We start from the raw sequence: 24,388 nt of genomic DNA, 5'->3' as shown, positions 1-24,388 counted from the left end.
CCAAAAATGCTGCTGTAGAACATCCAGGCTCCAGTGTTGAGTGATGTGTCCTTAAGGTAGTAACCTGAGCCCTCTCTCTGCCTGTCATGGTTTGGGTGGTAACTGGTTGTGCTCCTTTCTGGCTTGTGTCTACTCTCTTTAATTCTGCGTCTCAAAGATCTCAAATGTTAGTCCAACTTGAAGCAGTGTAGCAACTGTCTACTCATGAAAGAATGCAATCGCATTCATATGGTAATTTGGTGGGTTTTCGTACAATCCATGACTTTGTTCTTCATGCGTGTACTAAAATGTACTACCAAACACAGCTGATTTCTTGAAATGCACATAATCTAACCCTTATAAGTTCTCTTTGAATTATTCATTTCCATCCCACTTGCACATAACTCTTAATTCATTTGCAAGTGATGGAAAGTAAATACTGAAGACAGTCCAGTGTTTTGCTTAGTGCCAAGTGCACAACATACAGAACCTAGTGTGACAGCACTAAAACAGACTACTCATTAGAGTACAAAGTTAGTACTGCCAGATGTATTACTTACAGTGGTTTGAATTGTAGCTTCTGTAAACCTGGTTAGACTTGTGTGAAACGCTGGCTTATCAACCCATGTGTTTAAAAACGCTAGAAGGTATGTTGTGGAAATATTAATTACAGATATTTGAGACCGCAACCACAAAGCTGAAAATGTTTCCCCACAGGAAACGTGTGTCATTCCACTAAGCGGCTGATTGTAGTTTTTATAATGAGAGTATTGAGCTGAGCTAAAGCCTTAGTGCTATGCACGCAAATCTCCTGATATGGAAAGAAAATATAATGAGCCTTTATTCTGCTCATTGACTTTTAGCAATGAAACAACTACCTTTATACTCCTGAACACACATTGCTGGGAAGGTTGCTTTAAAATCTGAATAAGTGATATACATGAGTTCCTATATATTTTTTAACTCATTTCAGTGGAATTGGCGCCCCCGTAATATTTTGGTGTGAAACATTTAATCATTTAGTTATGATAAACAATCAGAAATGATAGCGGTACTTCTGATAACAGATAAATCATTGTTAAGTATTTGTGGTTTCCAGCTTCCTAAATATTAGGATTTGCCCATTTTCTGTTTAAATTGGAAGTTTAACATTTTAGTGTTTTAGGCCAATTTGACAGTGATGTTTTACACAGGAAACCATAAATTGAAACACTTAAAAAGAATTAGTATTTGTAGCGCTAAAATGTTCACTTTCAAAATGGAACTGGAATTGCACGCTGCTATACACAAATCTTGTAGTGGCGCTGCTATAATGTGTAGCAGTGCTGATGCTGCAGCTGTAGATTTCTGGCTCCAGACGCTCATGTTGAATGTGGTTTATTTGCCAAATTATCTGTTCTCTTTCTGCATGAACCAATGGATTCCTTATATCACTGTGAGCCAGACTGCATGTTGCAGCCATATGCACAAAGGTTATCCATTTTTTCACATGTGTATCAGATGATCACAGTGTGTCTAGTACAAGAGTTTCAAGTTGATGGATGAAGGACAACTAGGCTATCCACTTCTGTTCACATCCATGTTATATTGAGCTTCAGACAAAAGCTCAGCCTTCCCTTGTTCTTCTGTGACAGGACATCTGTCTCCATTAGTGAATACCATTGATGTGCTGCTCTATCCTTTTGTCTTACGGCATCTTTGGACAGTTGAAAAATGGACTCCCTTTGTTTTCCATAATCAGCGTGTGTGTGTGTGTGTGTGTGTGTGTGTGTGTGTGTGTGTGTGTGTGTGTGTGTGTGTGTGTGTGTGTGTGTGTGTGTGTGTGTGTGTGGTGTGTGTGTGTGTGTGTGTGTGTGTGTGTGTGTGTGTGTGTGTGTGTGTGTGTGTGTGTGTGTGTGTGTGTGTGTGTGTGTGTGTGTGTGTGTGTGTGTGTGTGTGTGTGTGTGTGTGTGTGTGTGTGTGTGTGTGTGTGTGTGTGTGTGTGTCTCACTTTGAAACAGCCATGTTTGAGGGTGAAGACTTGTTTTTAGAGAACAGGTATGAATTGAGGTTTGGTTAGGGTAAGGATTAAGTTTAGGCAATCACTTGTGATGGTTAGGGTAAGGCTCTAGGAAATGCATTACGCCTATGGATGTCCTCACTAAGATAGAAGTACAAACGTGTACGTGTGTGTACTGCGATTTGGTAGAATTGGAGTCTCTACCAGTAGAGATGGAACTTTAAATCTGACTCCTAACCCTGACCTTTAAATCTGACCCCTGACAAATCTCTACTGGTAGAGATTGCAATCGCAGTCTCTACTGGTAGAGACTCCAATTCTACCAAATTGCAGTCTCTAACATGATATATATATATATTTAAATTCATCAGTGGTTGCAGAAGATGGGAAGTTGCTAAATATTCCACCATCTGACAGAGTGAGCTCATGTATGATGAATTCATGATGTGCTGACAGTCAGCGTAATCTGGAAAAGCATCTAGATGGCTTGGCAAGGTTTGATCCCAGATGCTTTCCAAATGACACCGCCTCCAGCAGTGCTGCATGTTAGTGTAACTGATGCACTGCATATAATGTGAGAAAAACATTGTATTGGTTGTATTCCACTAACCTTAAACACAATGACCAAACCCAACATACTTTCACCTACTTAAGTTCATGCCTAAAGCAGAAAGTGCTGCAGAGACATTTGTATGATTTTCAGCTTGACTTCCATGTGTAATGAAGACGTAGGGTTTCTCACGAATTATAAGTGAAAACAACAGTCCCATCAAAGTCAAAATGAACAACACCGTGCTGTGGGTTGCCCCTCTGAAACAAGTAAGCATGAGCTTGGTTATTGACGTGGGCTTCAAAGCCTTCTTTGAGGTTGCTATAGCCTCGGAAAGAGGATTTCTGAAAAGAAATTCTCTTCCATTTACAGTGAGCTACTATTCCAAAGTTAGGGGCCAGTGAATTTGTGTAAACACAGACTAGTGGATGGTATTCAGTTGCACTCTACTACTTGCTTTCCACAATGGTCATGGGGTTTGACAAAGTAGAATATGAAGTTCTCATCAGTGCCCTGTTCCTCCCATCTCTGAACTGTGAGCAGAAATGTATGACCAGTTGTCAAGAATGCACATGGTGATGGTCATGAGCTTCATGTGGCTGAAAGGGTCTTGTGGTTTAGGATGAATAATAGATACTAAGTGCACTAAACTGCTGAGGCTGTGAGTCACTTTGGGAATACTGGAGTTAGGCAAAGTTCATCACACCATCAGTCATAAATAAGAACTTCACAAGGCGCTTTTGTTTGCCTTAGATTTACTGTGTGATGTATTTTGAAATGGTATGCAGCAATGAGTAGTTATCTAAGAATGAACAGTTCATAGAAACAAAGATTCAGCTAATTAATCCACAAGAAAGAAAACTGCTAAACCACATACTACTGAAACAATAAATAGGAAAGTCTATTTTTAGCCTAACTGAATCCATTTTCTTCCTAAACATCTAGATGTACTACTGTGACACTGATGTTGTCATGCAATTCAAATTCTTGTAGGGCAAACTACAGCCAGAGTGCTTTGTATAACCATCTCAGTACATACTTGACCCCATACCAGCAGCTTGTTACAGTACCTTAATATGCTCCAAGCATCTTTTAATAACTAATAGTGGAGAGCCACCTATGCTGTATAGGTTCAGTCCCGACCAATCAATTCCGTCTTTCTCTCTGCACTCTAAATTCTTTCCCTCTCTGTACCAGCGCCTTTGATGTCGACTCTTGAGAGGCAACTCTCCGCTGGAGACCACTGGATCCTTCGCTAATGATCTCTACACAGGCTGGGGTTACTGCTTTCATGTCTTGCATAACAGTTGCATTTTTCTCTTTAGATATCAGTTGTACATAGTGTTCTTTCTCAAGACAATGGATCATCTCTTTCATAGAGGGGGAAGGATGGGGAGGGATTTGATGTGATCGAGGAGACCTTCCACAATATGAAAACAAACACTTAAACCCTTGTGGTATTGGATGTTCTGTTCAGTGTTGTAAATCTGGTTGCTGAACCACATGCTGCATACAACAGATCCTGTGTTTAATAGTGAAATTAACTTCAACATGATGGAAGCTCGGTTTTTATTTATAGACTAGTAGCTTTGTTTAGTGTATCTGAGAGTAACATTCAAATAAACAGACAGGTGATGCTACGTCTTGGTGCAGGTTTGTGGCTAATACTCAACCTCCTGTATGGTAATTAGGAGATTAATTGGTGTGAGACAAGAAAGCATCTTGGCTTTGTAGTTCAGAGTTGTTCTTGATACACAGCAGTAGCTTCATTGTACTGGACTTGTGTGTTTTATTTTCATACTGTGGTGCACATTGCTAAATATCAGGCATTACCTTTACATAGTAACCCTATTCAGGGAAAGTCGAGCTCCTGTTGCTTAAATACTTTATTCTGTCCTGCAGAGCAACATAGACCTGTGCTGACCTTTACTGAAAGAGGATTTGTTTTATCAGCGACGTTATTGTTGGTTGTATGGTCTTCAAAATAATACATTATGATGTTCCATCCTGTGGTTTGTTCAAAAGTGTTATAATAAAGCACGGTGTAGTCAATTATTAACGAACCTTCATTCAAAGCTACTCTGGGGAGCAGCTCTTGGACTTAGGCATGTCAGGCTCCTGTGCTTTTAATAGCTGTTGACCCCTGCTGACTTTTGCCACATCTTGTGGCGTCAGCAACTTCACTGCAAAACAAAGAAGTAAGAATATGTCACCAATCTCCATACAGTAACCCAAAATGGCATTTTTAAAAACACCCTTTTAGCATTTACGTTGAAACTCACTTTGGCAAAAACAACCTCCTTTTTAAATGAGGCTGTTTCTGTTGAAGACAAAGCATAGCCTCCCCCCCCCCATGACAACTGGTGGTGGGAACATCAATTGTTCTACAGACACAGTAGCAAATTAAAGGGGGGCATCAGTGAACCTGGACCCACTGGAAAACTTGTGGAAAAATGTTCATTTAAAATAATTGCTTTAAAGCTTCCTGTCTAACTTGAGCCACCTCAGTTTTTTTTAAAAAAAACTCTCAAATGTATTTTCACTGTCATTTTGTTTTAAGATCTTTAACTTACTGCATATCCTGGCACATGTATCTGCCTTTATGCTGCCTTTAGCTGATTTTCTTTTTTTTTCTTTTTCACTCACTACAGCTGAAGGTGATTGGCAGTGATTGTGGTTAGTTGTGACACCTGGACAGCATCAGCAGTCTGAAGTGTTGCTGTGGATCTGTAACCGTAGTCTCACCTGCCAAACTGCTCCAGTGGTATCAAATGGCCTGTCAATGTATTGGATGTCCAATTTAATCAGCTCCTAAATTGAGTGTGGGCAGCATAGGGCCTAATAGCCTCGTGCCAGTGATGAGAAAGCAGAGTCGTTTGTTTAGCTGAGCTCCATGCAAGCAATCTACATTTCTGAAATGTCTGTGGTGACAGCAGACGTGGATTCAGCATTACCCCACATTTCAATGATAGATGCATTTATTTTGCTGCTGCCTTTTCCATTAGTTTTTAGGTGGGGACATGAGCAGGTGAGGAGATCTCATCTTATATAGCACAAACTTAAAATTACCAAACATTCAAACACCACAGAATATAACAGAGGTCAGTTTAGGTTATTTAATTGTGATTCATCTAAGCAACATTCTCTCATCATTTCATTTTCAGACTGTGTCATGTACTTCCAAGACTTTTTTGCATCACATCCCAGCATTTTGTTTCACTAATTGAAAAGATGAATTTGTTTTTTGGCACAAACCCTCAAAGAACAATTTGTTATCTTGCCAGATTACCTGTGTGAAACTGAGCTCAAACAGGTGATAAGAATGCAGGTTATGCCTTTGTGGACTGGACATTCCTGTCTTTACCATGAAATCCCAGGGGTTTAGTTTAATATCAGGGTCACAACTTTAGCAAGACATGAAGTTGCTTTGACAGGAAACCAGCCTGACCACAGCGCTGAGTGCTTTTTTTTTTTTTTTGGTCATAGTCATCACAAAACCTAGACATAGCAATTCACCCATCCAATCTCCGAACTCCTTTCAGACAGACTAAGCTCTCTGCTTCTCCTCTGTGTGGTTGTCAGGGTGTCTACTCTCTCAGCTAGCTCGGGGCATGTTTTACTGTTCAGTGTGCACGCAGAGCTGCTTCTGGAGCACATGATGCAGGCTGCAGCTGAACAGACGTTGCTGTGTCCTCACTCCTCCGTCCTACCCTTTTGCTCTCTCTCTCTCTCTCTCTCTCTCCCCTGTGTCCTCCACTGGTTTCAATCATTTCAAAATGAATCCAGCACCACTGTCACATGACATCACTGGTGCCTTAAAACAACAATAAGTCCTGCCTTTCTTTCCTTCACATTGTCCGTTTTGGGATGTTGCTGCCAATTCTAAAATAACACAGTGCAATACATTAAGGCTGTGGTTTGTCCAACCCTCACTGCCTTTGAGGCAAACGTTACTTTCATTTTCTACAATCCTGGTGTCCTAAATTTTACTCTTTAAACCACAAAAAAAGATGAAGCCAAGATTATTTTCTGTCTTAGCCAAAAAAAAATAGGTGAGGCTTAAATTAAGGCCTCTGCTGATGCAGGCCCGAATTTGACAGTTGTTATTCTTATCAGTCTTTCCACAATGAAAAAGCTGCAACATTCAGAGTAAATATCAAGCTTCTCATAGGGGGAGTGGAAGGGCAATTACAGAGGGGATGAGGGAGGGAGCACGCATTCCTGCTGGCAATAGGTTTGTAGTTAAGGGGGATGGAATTATAGAATGAAGGAGGGAGCAAGAAGGGAGGGAGTAAAGAGTGTGAAAGAGTCAGCTGGAGGGGGAGGGAGGGAGGTTGTGAGAAGTCATTCCCCCTCTCTCTCCTTCCTCAGTTCTCCAACTCATCCTTGCATATAGGAGTCAGTCTACTGTGGACTTGCAGGAGGAGTATCAATAATACCCTCATGTGGACCTTGAAATTCCCCCCCTTATGTGGGATTTCTCTTGGTTACTGTGGGGAGAGAACACAGAATTAAAACTTCTTGGTAGTACATAGTAAGGTAAGCCACTGCGTTTGCTACTGTGTTTTTTTTTATTTACTTTTGATGGTGCTGTGTGTTTTGCTCTGTGTTAGCAGACAGAAGAGACAAATGGATCTCCAGCCTGAAACCTCCCACTTTGTGAAATAGGTGCTAAATATCACCAGTTTTAGTCTAGCATATTAAGTCAGTATGCTGTTTGTAATCATAGGTTTCAGTGTATTTCACTGAATAGTTATATTTATGAAATGCAACTAAAGCTCCTGTGAATTTTGTTGTACCTTCCAGATTTGTATTTAAGATTTCTAAGCACTGGATGCAATACACATACTAGTTTCCACAAGTGTCTACATTTCCATGCTTTGTTTTGTGACCCTACCCTGGGGTCCTCGCAGCCTGTGTCTTGGGTGGGGTTTCCACCATGTCTATACCTGTAGTACTGTGTTGGGGAAAACTTTACCTACAACTGCAGGCAGCAAGCCATTGTATTGCCCTCCATTCACTGCCATACACAAACAATGCAGCTTGTGTCTGTGTCGTTGTAATGACAAAGCAGTGGTGGTGGCGGCGGTTTTGTGATGCTGAGAAAGAGAGATGCTGAATTGCAAATGTGAGAGATGGTCAAAGTCAAGGAGAATTCCCAAAGCGCATCCTGGAGGGGGGCTGGAGGTCTTTATGATGTGTGAGTTCATTTAAAATCCCAGCTTTGTGTTTCAAAGCCCGTTTTGACTCCCGCTGTGGGGAGAGGGGCGAGAAATGGTCATCTGGTGTCATAGTTATGGTAATGTATTGAGCGTCAAAGGCTTAGGAGGACAGGAGGTCAGATTCGGCTTTCAGACTGGTAAATCTTGACAATGCCCCAGTTATGAGTAGAGGAGAGCAAGCTTTTAAAATCGCAATCTGTTATTTTTCTAACCTTTTTCTGAAAATGACTTGCAGTGGGCCTCTCGTCTTCAGTCTGCATTTGTCTTAAAGTTGTTGTCAGGAGAACATAACTGTACAGATTGGTTTGCATGGTCTGACGTGATAAGCGTTACTTAATTGAAAAATACAGTGTGCAGTGGAACAAAGGTTATATTGTGGATTTGTAAGCCAAGAGAGTTCATTGGAGATCATGTGGTCTTTCAGATACTTAGGTTATTATAAAATTAAGAATTCACCTGGTCAAAATGTGTTTTTTCTAGTCAGTCTAGAAACACAACTCTTGCACTTTGGAATATTTTTTAGTTGCATATAAATTAGTTTCTTTCAAATGCACATACCAGTCTGGACACATGGAGCTGCATGGGCTTCATCTGCCAGATTTTATTTTATTTTTTCCTGGGAGTTACACTATCATTTTTAATTAATTCAGTTAGTGACTGAATATTTGATCTGTCATTGAATTTACATGAGTTGTGGTGAAAATACAAATAAGAGATGTATTAAGAAGTTTGGCAAAAAAAATCTTCTAAACATTTTAAAAGAAAAGTGCATGGACAGTTGTTTCCAACAGTCAAAATTCATAGAACTGTAATCTAACTTTGTGGTATTTTTCTTTTTCTGCTACTTCTACAAGTAGAGTACCAATAAGCCTGGAGAGAAACGGACAGAAATGTACTATGATGTGATCATGTTGTGGTCATGGTTACATGGGACTGCTCGGCTGCTGCAATAATCCTGTAACTTGAAGGTCTGAGTAAACTTTTGCATCCCACTGAGCTTTGTGGAAGTACAGGATATCAGCTGTCAGGTCTAACTGCAGTAAAACAATTCCTTTCTACTACACAGCACAATGACCTCCTTTGATGTCTTTTAGATGCAAGAAATTTGCTATTAGTTACAAGGTGTCAAAACCTGTAGGAGTTTTACTCCAGCTGAAAAAGGAATTTTAGGTGGCTTACAGGTCAATTAAAAAAAGGCCTGTGATAGAAACTGTGTTTAACATTGCTCGGAGGAAGTGGACAAATTTTCTACCCAACTTTGTGTAGTCATGTGTGTCAGGATCTACTTCAGTTCTGCTCCAGTGCACAGTGCAGCACAGCAGGGAGCTGGGAGCTCCAGGGGTGTTATGGTTGTGGTGGCGCTCAGGGATGACTTCATAGGCTGAGCCCAAAGATGTGATTGAGATCAAATCTCTGAAGTACATTTAAATTTTGGACATGCAGCTGGTACATTTAACAAAGGAACCCACCAGTCCCAAGAGGGGATGCAGTTGTCTTTGAAAGTGTTATTTTGGAAAGTTCATCTTATCTGGGATAGACACAGATGCAGTCTTCTCCCACCACACCAGGATTAGACATAGCAGCTCTTATTCAGTAACTATTTGCAACATAAGCTGAGATGTGTATTCCCTGCTCATTAATATTGTAATCAGAATGATGAATATGGGTCTTGACGTTGACCCAGATGTGATTTTAAGTAGATTGTGTATACTTGGGGTGCTGTAAAAAGGAAACGCACTCAAACTGAAGGTATGCTTGGTATTCCACTCACTGACCTGGAAGCAAATGATTGCCTGTGTGGGAAAAGCCTGAGTGAATCAGTCGTTTCTCTATTGCTAAATATTGTCCCAACATTTTGATTGCATATATTTTTACAAGCTTTCAGTGCTGTTTCCTTCATGCAGTGTTGTTTGTGCATGCATTTACTTTTCCTTATGTTGCTGTAGATTAAGACATACTACCAAGTACATTTTATCATTTGCTGTGGTTTAAATCAATATCTAATCTGAACTTACAGCTGTTTTTCATTTTCATCATACTGTGCCAGTGAATGATATCCCCTGGTACATGCAGCAATTTGACACACCAGATAGTGTTTTGTAGCCACTGGGTCCCACCATTGATACTGCTGATCATCACAAATCTATAATCATAAAACTGTCAAGCATATTTTCTTTTTTTGTGAGGATAAAATTGCTGGGTATGTTTAGTCTCACACTGTGGAGGAGCAAATTGTAAGTCTGGAATGTGAAGCGTGTAAAGGCAGAGTAGTGTTGATGCTCCATGAAGCCAAGGGAGACCTTTTCACTGACAGTGACAGTTACAGGATATAAGAAGGTCAGCTTGGGAAAGTCTCTGGTGATTGTGGATCTGATATGTTGTCACAGCAGCTGAAGCCTTTTTCATTACACAAACCATTTAATTCTCGTCCCTGATGAATTCTTCCATCACAAACAATTAAGTATTGATCTTGAGTTCTTGTGATCCAGCTATCACTGTCTAGCAGTTAATATTTCTTCGGTTACTGATCAAATTCCACATTATGAAGACTTAAGATTTAAAGTGAATTTTCAAAGGATTTACTTCTGCTCACATCCAGATGATCTTAAATGGGTGCAAATTATCGTTTTACAGAGATCTAACAGTAGATTGTAGTGAAACTACTCTACTACCATTATTAACAAAAAGGTTAGAAGGAACATTTTTTACTCTGGTACGGTGTCCTACAATCAAGGAAAATGACTGTAGCTTAGTCGTTTTACTAAGCCAGTAAAGGGGCTTTATATTTATCTGACAATAATGGGGATGACATTGTGGCTACCATGTACAGAACCATAGTTTAAAGTTACATGTTCTAAATTGTAGTTTGATCAAACATCTCTCAATCTCCTATACCAGACTTGAAAACACAAAGTCCTTCCAACACTGAACTGTAGTCACTAGAATCACTACAACTGCAACCTGTGTCTACCCCCTTTAATCTTAACCGTGGTCTCTGGCTTATGTATGCCTTCAACTAACAGCTGTTCAAGTACTTCAAAGGTTGTCGGTGAGGAGCTAAAAAGCTGTAGGAAGAATGTGGCCTTATGGCACCTCAGTTGTGACCCTCTGGACAGCAAATTGCTGGTATTGATGAAAGTGGAAAAGTGTAGTAAACAGAGGGTAGTTGCTTTTGCCTTTAGATTTAACTGTATCACTTTGTAGGTAAGATGTTTATCATTGGCATCTCTTTAACTGAATATTTTATTGTTAAATTTACACATCTTCTTGAACAGCCATGGCGTAATAATGGGGATCCTTAGTGAGAAACAAAGAACTCAGTTTTTGCAATCCCTTTACAAAACAATGTATAACAAAGAGGTTTTAAATACTTTTGCAATTTAAAATAAACCACAATAAGATGCATTTTTAACTTGTAGCCATAGAAGCATGAAAAGAATTCTTAGATCTATAGAGTGGACAAAAGGTTTGTTGACCCAACAAAACCTGCAGCATCTGCTGTGCACAAACCACATACAGCTTAAACGCCAACAGAGGAGGTGACCTCTGAACACACTGAGGCTCCAGAGAAAACACAGGCAGGGACAGAGGTGTCACTAGGCTAAACACCACCAGCTGCTGCGCAACAAGAGCCTCTAAAATCAAAGCATTTATTGCAAAGAACATAGGCTTGTTTTAAAGTTAGGCACCAAGGGCACAAATAAATTGATCTTTTGAAAAATTGGGCTTTAGTTTTAGCTCTTGTTAGATGGACCAAAATTGCAATACCATCTTATAAGGGCTTGTTCAGTAAAGTTGGATGAAAAAGATATTTTTCACTAATGTAAATGTTACCACAGCAGCACAGTTACAACAGTTGCCGGTGGCAAAAAGAAATAAATATTAGTATACTAACTATTCTCTTCTATATTAGTTTTCCCATAGTTAAAGCTCTACTTAGTTTGAAATCTCCACAGACAACATGCATTAGATGTCTAACAATCTATCTGTATCTAAAATTCAGCATCAAATTAACAATCTACCTTGACCACTGGTAACCACCTGTCCTCTCAGGTTTCACACCAGTTCTCCTGTCATCAATTATTCTGCTTGATATGTGCTGGCCTTGTATAAAGTTTGCTGGCTACTCTTCTATATTAACAATGTCTCACAGCAGACGGCCACCTGAGCCTCTCGTGACAGGGTCAGATGTGTCACGCAGCAGCATGTGCAGTCGTCCTATGAAAAATGTAATTGGCTCTACAAAATGCAAAGTGGCTGAATGTTTTGGCTTATTGTCTGTTTTTTTTTTTTTTTTTTTTTAACTATTATATGTTTTTAGGTGTTTTTTGCAAAATGTTCCTTTATCTGGTACTGTATCAGTGTAATTGCTGTAGCCAAACTGACTTTATTTCTACAAATACTTTTGGGATAAGGCTGCATAAATATTGTCTGGATGAGCCAAATGCTGGCTAGCCTTTTGCTCTTTCTGTGCCACCACTTGGCAGAAAGCTATTCCAAGACGAGTCAAGCTGCTTTCATTGTCACCACAAGCTCCTTTTTCCAGCTGTTTACTATTCAAGGTTTCTAGGGTTACAGATTCAAGTCAGAAAAAATACTTTGGCTATACAAGAGTAGTATATAGTTTTCATTTAAACTATTAAATGAAAGCTGGAGGAAGTACTTGTTTTGCTCATCAAGACCCCAAATGAGTGCTCCTTTTGGTATGGATGTTTCTCACTGATGTGGAAACCTTTTAAAACGGATGCCATTTTTTTATGCTAAATGTCCCTCTGGCCTAATAGAATCTTAAATACAGCTAAGCACACTAGAGAGCAGAAAATGAGTCGTGAGAACAAGAGATTGCTGTTTGGTACTTCCATTTGCACAGAGGCGTAGGACTCTATATCAGCTGGGAAATGTGAGTTGTCTTGAGTGAAGTCTTTCATTGGTAAACCCCGTCCCTCCCTCCTCCATGCAGCTACCTGTGTTATTATCTCTAGAGACTGGAGTGTTCAGATTACAGGGTTTTGTGTTGGAGCTTGTAACTAGTCAGGCCGATGCATTCTTTCCTTTCACCAGTGTAGTTAGTTTAAATGGCAGGAATGTGTTGCCAGAGACCAAGCAATATATAAGTTTAGTCATTTTGTATCCTCTGTCACACCACAGGTGGGATTTCAATTTGCTTTGCAGATATTTCTGCGTTGTGAGATTCATCTGGTGCTGTAGTGATTTACATGCACTTCATAAGTACAGGAATGTCTGACCAGGTGTTTCACACTGTCAGTGGGGTCTACCTTGTTTTGACAGACAGTAACTCAGATTATCGCTATGGGGCAAGAGCTTTCAGTGTTTCCTCAGATGATACAAGCAACTTGACATTTTTGTCCTTAAGGATCTAAGAGGAGAGGAGCATGTGGGGGTTAGGACAGTTTTCCCCAGTTCCTGTTGCAGCACGTCCAAGAATTTGTCAAGTAGAAGTCGGACTTTCAAGTGCTCTTTAATAACAAAAGGACCTTAAATCTACCTGTCACATATTTCAGGGATGACAAAATCCAACAGTACATTGAATGGAAATATAAATACAATTGCTGTCCAAACAGTTTCAGATATCATCTGATGTTGTTGTAAAAATAGAAGGATTGTGGCATAAATCAGACTGTCTGACATTTGTGTTCCTATACAGTCATGCAGATATTAGAGAGGAGTTCTAGATGGTGTTTTGTGAGCTTTAAATTACTATGAATCCAGACTTTATCCACTGGAACAGAGCAAAATCTAGAAATGCTCTGTGTAACTATTAATAAGTAACAATATGCAAACAAAAGGAATTTTAGCTTTTGTCTAGCAGTAATTAAGAATTCTACACACTCGGATCTGAGAGCTCACCAAATAGAATGTAAAATTTTGAGTTTAAAGATTTAAATGGATGACAGTTACAGAAGATATATTATGCGTGCTATGAAATACATTTTTTATACATTTGTCTTTACTACATAGCACATCATGGATGGGGAGTACAAAATGAAAGTGCTAGGCCCAAACAGCCTTGGATTTTGTGAATTGGATGTTTGCCAAGGAGCATTTATCATTTAGAAGCAGCTTAATGTTTTTCATGCAGTCACTGTTTACAACTTCCCAAAGTGGTGGAAGCTGTGGTGGAAGTCTGTGTCTTCTTTCAAGCTGTTGTGTGGCTAATCTTGAGGCACAATAAAACAGCTCTTTATTCGTATCCGTGTGTGTGGCTGGATTCTCCCGTGGTTATTTATTTCAGTTAGGGTTTGTAAATGATGAATCTGCTTAGTCCTGCTGTCCCGTGCTCTCGTGCAGCCTGCTGAAAACAAGCAGTGACCCTCTAATTTGGCTCCTCGGTCACTCTGCCAAATTTGTTGACTTCTCTTTATTTATTCATTTGTGCGTGAAGGATGGTACAGGGCCGGGACACGGACATTCAATTTGTAGAGTGTTAGCAGGTATTTCTAGAAGAACCCACCGGGTGTGCGGTGGGATTTAGTGCTCTAAAAAAATATTTTCCAACCCTGGCATTTCTTCCTCATGTATTAATAAAGAGCTGATGATGGATTTTGTGCACCAGTAACGTTGCAGCTCTAGAGAACATTGTGTTGGGGAATTGAGGCCATTTTAGCCATGTGTTCAGATATTCTGGTAACTAAAGTGCAATGAAATGTAATCTGCTTGTATTTTAAAATTTTAAACATGCATGCTTAATCATTTAAACAATTTTTTTATTATTATTTTTAAGACCTTCTCCAGGTCTCTAGGAGTTTTCCCAGACTTTGATGCTGCATTTTGTTTTAAAGAAAAAAGAAAGTTTAAGAACAGAAAATGAAATGTGACAGTAATGGATAATTTTGTTGCACTTCTTACAATAATTCAAATTAAACCATTATGGTTATATTTCTGATCTTTTGGAATATTGGAAGGCCACCTACTTCACATACTTAATTCTTGAACAAATGAGGATGTGCCATAAAATCCAAGGTCACTGCAGTGAGTTGCTTTAACTGACTGACTGATGTGGTTTCTGAACTGAGGCAACCACATCTTGCTCTACTTAAGTTCCTCGTCACTGCTTAGAAGTCCAATTAAACATTAATTTCACATCAGATTAGAATTACATGGTGACATGCTTGAACTCTCCTATAAATAGCAGAAACTTCATCCATAAATATTGGCTGTTGCATCAGGGCTATAACACACATTTTGTTTCCCTTGAGGGATGACATCTGCAGAGTTATTAAATCTTAAACTTCCATGTATGAAAATGAAAGGTGCTGTGTGATAAAGGATACAAACAAGCCTAGAAGTAGCCCATGGTGTAATGTTGGTGCTCACATTTTGTAAGCGTGCTTGTGTCCCTCAGTGAGTCTTTTTTTTTCCTGTGATGATTGCAATGGTATTTCATAGTTCTGTCCCTCCTGCTTTTCTTTACTCTGCCATATGGGATTAAATTAAACAGGCACTAAACTGCAGGCCTATATGAAAAATAAATGGACCTCAACATCAAACATGTGCACTGCAGTACCAGCGAGGGGTGAGAAAAGAACAGAGTGAAGATGGAGGAGGGGGGGGGACGTGAGCAACAAGGTAGAAAAACAGGGTCAGCTCCAGTTTACGTAACGCCCCTCTTCGCAGTAATCTTGAGTGCATGCAGCAGCAGAGGGTTGGGCTCGCACTCATCTGCGTCAGACAAAAACACTGCTGCCCCCCAAAGGGTCTGTCCTAAAAGGAGGGAGCACACATCAGGATGCACAACAGTTACAACATGGCTGGTTAATCCTCTGTCCCATCTGTTGATGGTCCCAGGCACGGAGCAGGATCTTTTTTAGAGCAGGCTGTCCAGCCTAAAGGCAGATAGTTGGAGTCCAAATGTGCATCATCATAATGAAAACTTCTGTGCCCTCCTCCAGCTCCCAGTCGTCTAATGCAAGAGATAGTGCCTGAGAACAAACGACAACATTACATGGACGGTTCACTTCATCTTTGAATAACTTGTGTTCATTCAGACTGTCACAATGCTCGTATTGTCATTATATACCCTCCACTTCACAAAACCTCTATGCATGTTGAAAGGGGCTGAGTGGATCGCTTCCTCTGACAATCTTGGGGTTGTATTGATCTAGCTGGCAAGACCAAAATTGGCATTTTTTCCCAGAATAGTGAGTGATAAAGAAACGGCACAATAATTCTGTTTTAATTATTTCAACTTCTTGATTCCTTTATATGACCTGTGTCTGTTTTAGGACAAAGCCTAGGCTGGCAACAACCATGTCACTTCCCGTGTTTGCATGTCCATTTTTACAGCAGACTTTCTGAAATATTAGCAGTCATTTAACTCTAAGAGGATATATGGATTGGAAACGCACTTGGCACCAATTATAAATGATTTTTTTTCCAGAGCTTTGTGGATTGCACCAGCAGCCAGAGGACCAAACTGTCGGGAAATCCAGTGACAAAATGCCAGAAAAACCATTACGATCCTTCAGGTAGACCAACATTTTGATATAATTCTGTCTGTCATATGTTCATTTTAAATTACACTGTACCCATATATCATGTTCTTTTGAAGTGTATTTAAGCTGTATGTACCCCTCCATTCAGCCTCTGAATCATGGGAAATGTTGAGAGCCAGAACGGAGACAATGCCCTCTACGGGAATGGACGTGGCTATTTGTCACGGAAGCACATGTCTCGGTCTCTTCGCATCTCCAACAAGCAATCCAGACGATCTCGCCATGCTTCATCAGGGAAAATAGAGCACAGAAACTCTGAGACGAGCACACGCTCAAGCAGCACTCCCAGCATCCCACAGTCCCTGGCTGACAATGGCCTGGAGCCTTTCAATGAGACAAATATCCTCCCAGACTTTGGAAGTCCCATTTGGGTGGACCGTGTGGCCATGAATCTGCGACCTGTGTCCTTTCACAATGACCTAGCCAATCCCTCAGTGCACATGAACATGATGCACATAACCCTGCCTGGTCCCACGGCAGAAGAGGTGCAGGATGAAGATGTGTACACAAATGAGGTGAAGTACCTCCAGAAAACTCGGGAATGCTCCAAGGAGACCGTCAGCTTCAAGAAGAGGTCTAAATCTGCAGACATGTGGCGAGATGACAGCCTGGAGTTCTCCCTGTCTGATGTCAGTCAAGATCACTTGACCAGCACAGAGGAGATCATAGACATGGGCAACGAGAGGGATTTTACTGACTGTGAAGGCCACCTGCAGTCCAGCCCCACAGACTCTGCTGACAGGGCGAACTCGCTGGATGAGCTGTACAGCCAGGCAAGTCCGACCCACAGGCAGCCCCATGGCCGCTATGCCAAGTGGCACGATACCAACAGGGCTATCAGGGAGGGTGAGGATGATAAGATGCTCTCCCCGTCAGAGGAGGATGGGAACACCTATGGTGCGTACACCCTTCCCTGCAGGCGTTCCCATTGCCTGTCTGAAGGCCTGAGCAGCCACCAAGCTGCAATGTGTGCCAGCATGCAAGGCAGGAGGGCACAGACTATACAGGTAAGATCTGAAGTAATTTCACCATGTACTGATCTTTTTGGTATTGCTAATTTAGCTCAAGCAATCAAAATTAAAATGTGGCACAGTTTATTTAAACTGGAACAAATCCCTTTGTCCATCTATGATTATGTAAACAGTCCTTTCATGTCGGTTAGATATGTGAGAAATGAGATATGTGGGAAATGTCAAGGCTCTGAACTGTTTAAGCTGTGTCATGGCTCTTTTGTGCTTTTTTTGGACAGAGTATGAAAAGCTGTGCAGAATCTTAATGTAGCCTAGTGGCATCACCAGTCAGACAACTCCCTTCATTCATATTTCCCCTCATTGTGTCTGAGGGTTTCCTGTGCTGCATTCAGCTCACGAATAATAAGCTGCTGAAACAGATTAAGTGTAAAAAAGAAAGCCTGTGTCAAGGGAGCGATGTGTTGTTTCCTGATGAAACTGTTGTTTTTCTTGGGAGAGGAGACTGCAGGGACGGGAAGAGGGGGGAGCACAGCTTAAAGTCACTCCCTGTTAGAAATGCCTTGGTCTTTTGTTATGATAATGAGGGGAGGCCTGTGGAAGAGTGTAACAGTAAAACGTGTATGGTGGCCCTGTCACTACGGGGCACCGTCAACCCTGTTGAATGGAGCTGTGGAGCGCATGATTGGGTCATGTGATCAGATGGAGATACCAAGCTTAGTGTAACCCCCTTCATCTCCCAGGAGCCCTTGGCCATGTGGGTAGGAGAGAACAGACCCTGCGGTGCCACAGCGAGGGCAGGCTGTACTCGCACAACAGCAGACGCTTTGCTGCAAATAATTACTTTTAAGCAGAACTTCAGAATTGGGCAACCCATGGGCTCTTTTCTGCCTCTCTAATTACTGTTTTTTGCAAAGTGTTTGCTTTACAAGAATGGCTCTTTGGTATATCTACAGAGACTGCTTAGCTGTCAGTTAGGGTAGAGTTGTTGTGGACTGGTCGCCCTCCTAGTGATGAAGAAAACGGGGTTGTCATGCCATCTCACCTGTCTTGTGCTTCTGCCACAATTCAGGATGTCACAGCAGGGGAGGGCAGCGAATATGAGGACAGCGGCATTGACGGGGTGACAGTGGAGGCAGAGCACCAATCTCGACGCTACAAGACCATGTCAGCCTCCTTCTCCGTGTGCTCAGTGCATGGCAGGAACATGTTTGCTGGCAGTGACAGCGGCAGCAGCAGTGGTGGCGGGGCCAGCGAGTGTGTACAGGGTGTGTACGAGAACTTTCGTCAGGAACTACAGATGAGCTCCTGCCAGACGGAGAGCTTGGAGGAGGCTGGGTCTGCCCTGAGTGATGAGCAGAGCACCATGAGCTCCGCCTACCAGTCTGACCTGTTGCTCAGCGTTGTCCAGGGGATGGTGCGCAAAGCAGGCAAACTTGCTGTCAAGAACTTCCTCGTACATAAGAAGAACAAGAAAGTGGAGTCAGCCACAAGGCGCAAGTGGAAGAGTTACTGGGTTTCCCTGAAAGGTGTGTTATGCACTTAGTGTGGCCATGACATTTATACTTTACTGCACTACATTTTATTGCATAATCTGTGTTAAAACAGCTAATTAAACACAGTTTTGATACAGTTTAACTTTTTTGCAACCAAAATCCAAATCTCATTATTCCATTTTATGTGGCCTGACTGTGCTTGAAATCTAAATGCTATTCTGTTTTTCAGGATAACTTTCTCACTAATAAGTCAGCAATGCTGCACTTCTTAATGTTGGCCACTGGAGAGCAGGATTAAATCGTTGAGAAAATCTTTCTTTTTACACAAGAGTATCACTGTTATTCTCTCCTACAGATTGAGGACACCAAGTGTCTGTGGTGTTAAATAATACAGTATTTTGTTATTCCAGGTTGCACTCTGTTCTTTTATGAGACGGATGGCCGCTCAGGGATTGACAACAACAGCATTCCCAAGCATGCCATCTGGGTAGAGAGCAGTATTGTCCAGGCTGTACCAGAACATCCCAAAAAAGACTTTGTGTTCTGCCTCAGCAATTCTCTAGGAGATGCTTTTCTGTTCCAGGTAAGAAAATCTGTAAATATCACCTGGTCTGTGAATAAGCGCAAATTCTCCTTTGCACAAACATTACCTTGACCTATATCCGTTTATTTCCTTGCATGCACATTTCAGTTCTGACTTCTTGTTATGATGAGCAAAGACTGAAAAGAAAAAAAGAGCTGTTTATTTTGAATGTGAAAAAGCCAGTGGGCTGTTTAACCTCTGACCTCTTGCTGTCTGTCACCCATGCAGACCTGCAGCCAGACAGAGTTGGAGAACTGGATCACCGCCATCCATTCAGCATGTGCCACTGCCGTCGCCCGCCAGCATCACAGAGAGGACACAGTGCGGCTACTTCGTGCGGAGATCAAGAAGCTGGAGCAAAAAATCGACATGGACGAGAAGATGAAAAAGATGGGAGACATGCAACTGTCTGCTGTCACTGACACCAAGAAGAGGAAGACGATCCTGGATCAAGTAGGTTTCATGCTCTTTTCTTAATTAAGCACTTCTTCCACAGAGTTCCCAATTGTCAGGCACTTAAGTGGGATTTTCAACTATTATCCTGCCTGCAAAAGTCTGAGGCAGAATGTCTAACTGATATTCAATTTAGGATGAAAGTATCACACATAAGAATTGTTTTTCCATAACATTCTCAGTTATTAGTGGAAAGAAACCTGTTTACTTGGTTAAAACTTGTATGTACAGTAGCAGGAAAATTACTACTACTACTAAATCTACACAAGTAGTGACTGTTCACACAACCCTTATGCTTCAAAGAGAAGGAGATCTGCTCCATTATGAACTTCAATTTCACCTTATTAGCAGAGTACTCTACAGCTCAAGATGTTTTTCCCACTCGTACTGGTTCATGCCTGTAGTGTCAATAACCATTACTTTAGGAACATATTCAAGTTGTGTCTTGTTTACTTAATTACAGGTATCGCATGTAAGCAGGTATTTTAATAGTATCCCCAGGTTGTCGTAGTACTAGAAACGGAACATAAACACGGAAGCAGGGAGCAGAGGCTGCAGATGCTACAAAATTAGCAACCTCCGGATTTATTTTTGTATTTTTACCTTGGTATGTAGTACCATACAGCCTGCAATTCTCCTGATTAACTGCAGAACATATATTGTCTTTAATGGGTCTATTTACACGGAGTATCAGATAGCCTTTGTTTGGTAAGTTAGGTAGTGCCTGGTTGGAGCTGTTTGGCAGTGTCAGGTTTCAAATTGTGCGGAGCTTAATGGATATAGGACTGGTCCTTAGAAAGCTGAAATGCTCCCAGCCTTTATCTGCCAGTGGAATGTGGAGTATTGTTTCTTTCTCGTCTCTGGGTTACTTGGCAGTAATACAGAACCCTCTGCTATGGCACTGGCCACCTCTTCCAAACACCAGTGCGGGACCGTGACTGGGAGGGAACAACCCATGAATAATCACAATGTCCTGCTCCACTGCCCCAGTAAACATCAAACCATTAGGCACGGAGAGTGCAGTTTGGCAGCACTTTGAGAAAACTGCTAACTGAGCTTCTGGGGAAGAGAGAAGATGCTCCATGGTCTGAAGTTGGCAAACAGGAGTTTTGACAAACGACTAACTGGATGTGTTTTTGTGTATCTTTCACCCTGCAGATATTCTTGTGGGAGCAGAACCTGGAGCAGTTTCACATGGATCTGTTTCGCTTCAGGTGCTACCTGGCCAGCCTGCAAGGAGGAGAACTGCCCAATCCCAAACGGCTTCTGGCCTTCGCCTCTCGCCCCACCAAGCTGGCAATGGGCCGACTGGGTATATTCTCAGTCTCTTCCTTCCATGCACTGGTAAATATCCTCTATTGGCTTCTATGTGTTTATTAAATTAATAAATCTAGTGAAGCACTGCAATGATCTATTTTTGTGTGACATCTTAAGTTAAAGCTGCTGTCCGGAGTTTCCCTTTGTTTTCAATTTATGTATCATTTTTTAACAAAGCTTAAATGTGTTAGTCTAGTTCGATACTATAATATAAAGTTAGTATAACGCGATATGAAAATTTATTCCTGAGCTCCGCCTTCCTCTCATAGACCCCCATGTTATTCCAAAAAGCACCGGTTGCTGCCGACCAATCAAGTTCGAGCTTCAGCTTTGTTATGCTGTCAATCAACGGTTACGCGCACAGCAAGCAAGCCCATGCAGAGGTGGGCGAGCTACGCGCTACGCAACCGCGCGCACATTTGTTTTGCTTGTGGAGGAGAGAGCATCAGGGCTCAGCAACTTCCAGAAAAGTTACCAATCCCACGGCTTGTCAGGCCAAGAGACTGCAGGACGTTTTTTGGCTCGGGGTGCTCGCGTCGCTCCCCGACCACGGCCTCCATAGCCCGCCTGACGGCTTCGTTTAGATGCCGTGGTCGGGGTGCTCGCGTCGCTCCCCGACCATGGCCTCCATAGCCCACCTGACGGCTTCGTTTAGATGCCCGACCTCTGGAGGAAGATGTTGGGGCGTCTGGGACATACTCTTCGTCAGAGGAGTCATGCAATTCTGAACTCTAGATAGAAATAAATAAACAATGTAACACATATACACACGTAAATGCACTAAGTTTGATAAACAACGTCATCGAGAGGGATACACGAGTGTAATCACATATTGAAACTTTACTCGTTCGTCCTAGCAGATTCATGTCATTTTGGTATTAGGACAAGTTAGACTCAATACAGCATTCTAACGTAATTCCTTTATTATTTACTGAATGTACTAAATGTAGAAGAAGGGAAAACAGCAAAACAGGCAAGATGCTGCAGCACTCCGGGCACTCCTCTCATGTACTCCGCGCGTGCACAAATAAAGGGGCGAAATCAGAGGGAGGGAGGGACCACCGGTGTTTTGGGAGACGCTGCGATTCAAACTCCGGACAGCAGCTTTAACATGAGTTGCCATTTTTTGGCGTTCAGCTGGAGCACTGACAAATGTGATCTGAAATTGATTTATATTTGAGGCACGCATTAGCTCATGTGCACTTCAACACCATCAACTGTAGCTCTTGTAGTGATCAAAACCTCTTAGTTGTCGGTGATCTCTGCAACCAGTGTGCTGCCCTTATCTTTATGTAAGTTTCTTAGATTGTAACTGGAACAAAATACTGTATCTCACTCAAAATATATTTTGGCATAACCGAGCACACTTGGTGACTCTCCTAGCAGAGCAATTGATTCCAAAAACTAAAATGCATTGTGTAAAACCACATTTTTCCATGATGACTGCTATTTTGGAGCCTGGGTCTCTCACAGGGCATCTGTTTGGGAGGTTTTGGTTCATTTTTTTCCCACCCACTGCTGCACCGAGGTTATGTTCTCCACATCTAAAAGCACTGGTAGTAGAGGAAATCATCGATTTGATTTTTAGAAATGTGCTCACACATCACTGAGGCACTTTTTCCCTCACCACCACCAACGCACTGCTGCACAGCAAATGGGTGTTTGAGCTGCAAGATAGCAGTTTGGAATGTCTAACAAGAGACATTTGCTAGAAGCTTTCCCACGCTTTCAGTTCTGTAGTTTGCTCATCTTGACTTTCATATATACCTGGATCAGCACTATGTCCAAAAAGAACTGCGAAACACTGACAGGACAAAAGACAGAATGAGTGCCAAGGTTATGTTTAGATCATGCTTGCTCCTAGAGGCATAATGCTGTTATAATGCCTATTTCAGCATATTTTAAAGGGCTTTTTTAGTTGTTGTTTTTTTCACAGATGAATAGCCTAGAAATGCCACGTTTGTAAAAATCTGCAGGACTTCACTGCTGCAGCACAACATGTACTATATGTTCACTATTTGACTCAGCAAGACCCATCAGACCTCTTTTCTAATTTTACTTAATGTTAATAAGTCAGTTAAGAACAAGCTCTCATTAAAGCAACAGCCTCCTGAAATGCTTAAATATCTTTTACCACATTTTATATGAAAAAAAAATTGTATTTATGTTTTCTGCTTTTTGCACAATTCAAACACCTTTCCCTTAAAGATGGTGCATTTTGTTATTGCCTTTTCTTTCGTGTGCTCCTCCTCGGATGGACTCTGATGTTGGTAATATGCTGTATTTAAAAACTCATTTATGGTTGTCATGGATTTTTTGCAAACTGTGATGTGTGATCCAACAGATTGTTGCTATGTCTCATTCGATGACTGAGCCGTTATGTTTTTGCAGGTGGCAGCTCGAACAGAGACCGGAGTGAGACGGCGAACACAGGCTATGTCTCGTTCCTGCAGCAAGCGCAAAAGCAGGTTCTCTTCCCTCTGGGGTTTGGACACTACCTCAAAGAAAAAGACAAAAGCCCACCCCACTGTCAGTCAGGTTTGTGAGGTTTTCCACTGTCATACAAACTGTTATTTTTTTAGTTCTCAAGTATTGTTTATTTTTTCTTCAAGCATCCATCCTTGACAGTTCTGCCCAATACATGACTACTTGACCTTCCTTGTGCCTCTCCAGGTCTTTGCTGATGGTGAAGAGCCAGTGAAAAAGCCCATAGATGGCATATATGTTGATCCTGCAAAAGAAAATGCTGTAAGAAGGAATTATTAATTAATTGTATAAATTTAATTTGTCAGTGCAGTGTAGGTCAAACGGAAGTGAGAATCTAATAAATTAAATCTTTGGCTATGTGGTCCTCTTTGTATTCTGAGTTAGCAGCAGAGCAGAGGTTACAACTATGACAGTTACTCAGGTGCATTTGAAGTTCTAATTTTTCTTTCAATCTTTTAAGCAAATGCACAGTAAATTAATTACAAAATATGTTGACTGCTCTATGGATATACTGACATGAGCAATTTACCTAATTTCACCAAATCAAAGTTTGGAGTAAAATGCGTTGTGTTCTGTTGTAAAGAAAAGCGAGGAGGGAACTGTGAAAAGCCTTCCACGGCCCAGTACAGAGAATGACATCTGGGTGCCTGACCACCTCACTCCCTCGTGGGTGTGTCTGCCAAATGACCAGCCTGTGCTCGCCATCATCCAGCCAGGGGAGTCTGCACTGTGCGTTCTTGAAACTATTTGCAAGGTAATGTTCTCTTAAATTACCTTAATTGACCTCAACTGACATGACTTATGGTTCTTTTACACACACA

The 24,388-nt window shown here is 41.5% G+C and overlaps 1 protein-coding gene across 3 annotated transcripts in view; it reads left to right on the top strand.

Moving 5' to 3' along the window:
* The window catches only part of LOC110947878 (rho guanine nucleotide exchange factor TIAM1-like), a 43,482-nt gene that overhangs the window by 2,150 nt on the left and 16,944 nt on the right, over positions 1–24,388 (top strand). For 2 of the 3 annotated variants that reach the window (XM_022189196.2, XM_051957773.1), the window contains exons 2-10: positions 16,149–16,236; positions 16,352–17,270; positions 18,304–18,760; positions 19,138–19,310; positions 19,539–19,763; positions 20,922–21,107; positions 23,472–23,618; positions 23,754–23,828; positions 24,151–24,321. In XM_022189196.2, coding sequence (XP_022044888.2) covers positions 16,362–17,270; positions 18,304–18,760; positions 19,138–19,310; positions 19,539–19,763; positions 20,922–21,107; positions 23,472–23,618; positions 23,754–23,828; positions 24,151–24,321 — 2,343 coding nt within the window. In that variant the 5' untranslated portion in view covers positions 16,149–16,236; positions 16,352–16,361. Of the gene's footprint in view, positions 1–6,929; positions 7,068–16,148; positions 16,237–16,351; positions 17,271–18,303; positions 18,761–19,137; positions 19,311–19,538; positions 19,764–20,921; positions 21,108–23,471; positions 23,619–23,753; positions 23,829–24,150; positions 24,322–24,388 lie in introns of those variants that run through there. The other variant, XM_051957772.1, reaches the window with a different exon arrangement.

Source organism: Acanthochromis polyacanthus, chromosome 13 (genome assembly GCF_021347895.1).
Source record: "Acanthochromis polyacanthus isolate Apoly-LR-REF ecotype Palm Island chromosome 13, KAUST_Apoly_ChrSc, whole genome shotgun sequence".
NCBI lineage: Eukaryota > Metazoa > Chordata > Actinopteri > Pomacentridae > Acanthochromis > Acanthochromis polyacanthus.
This window is presented reverse-complemented; position numbering and strand designations above follow the sequence as displayed.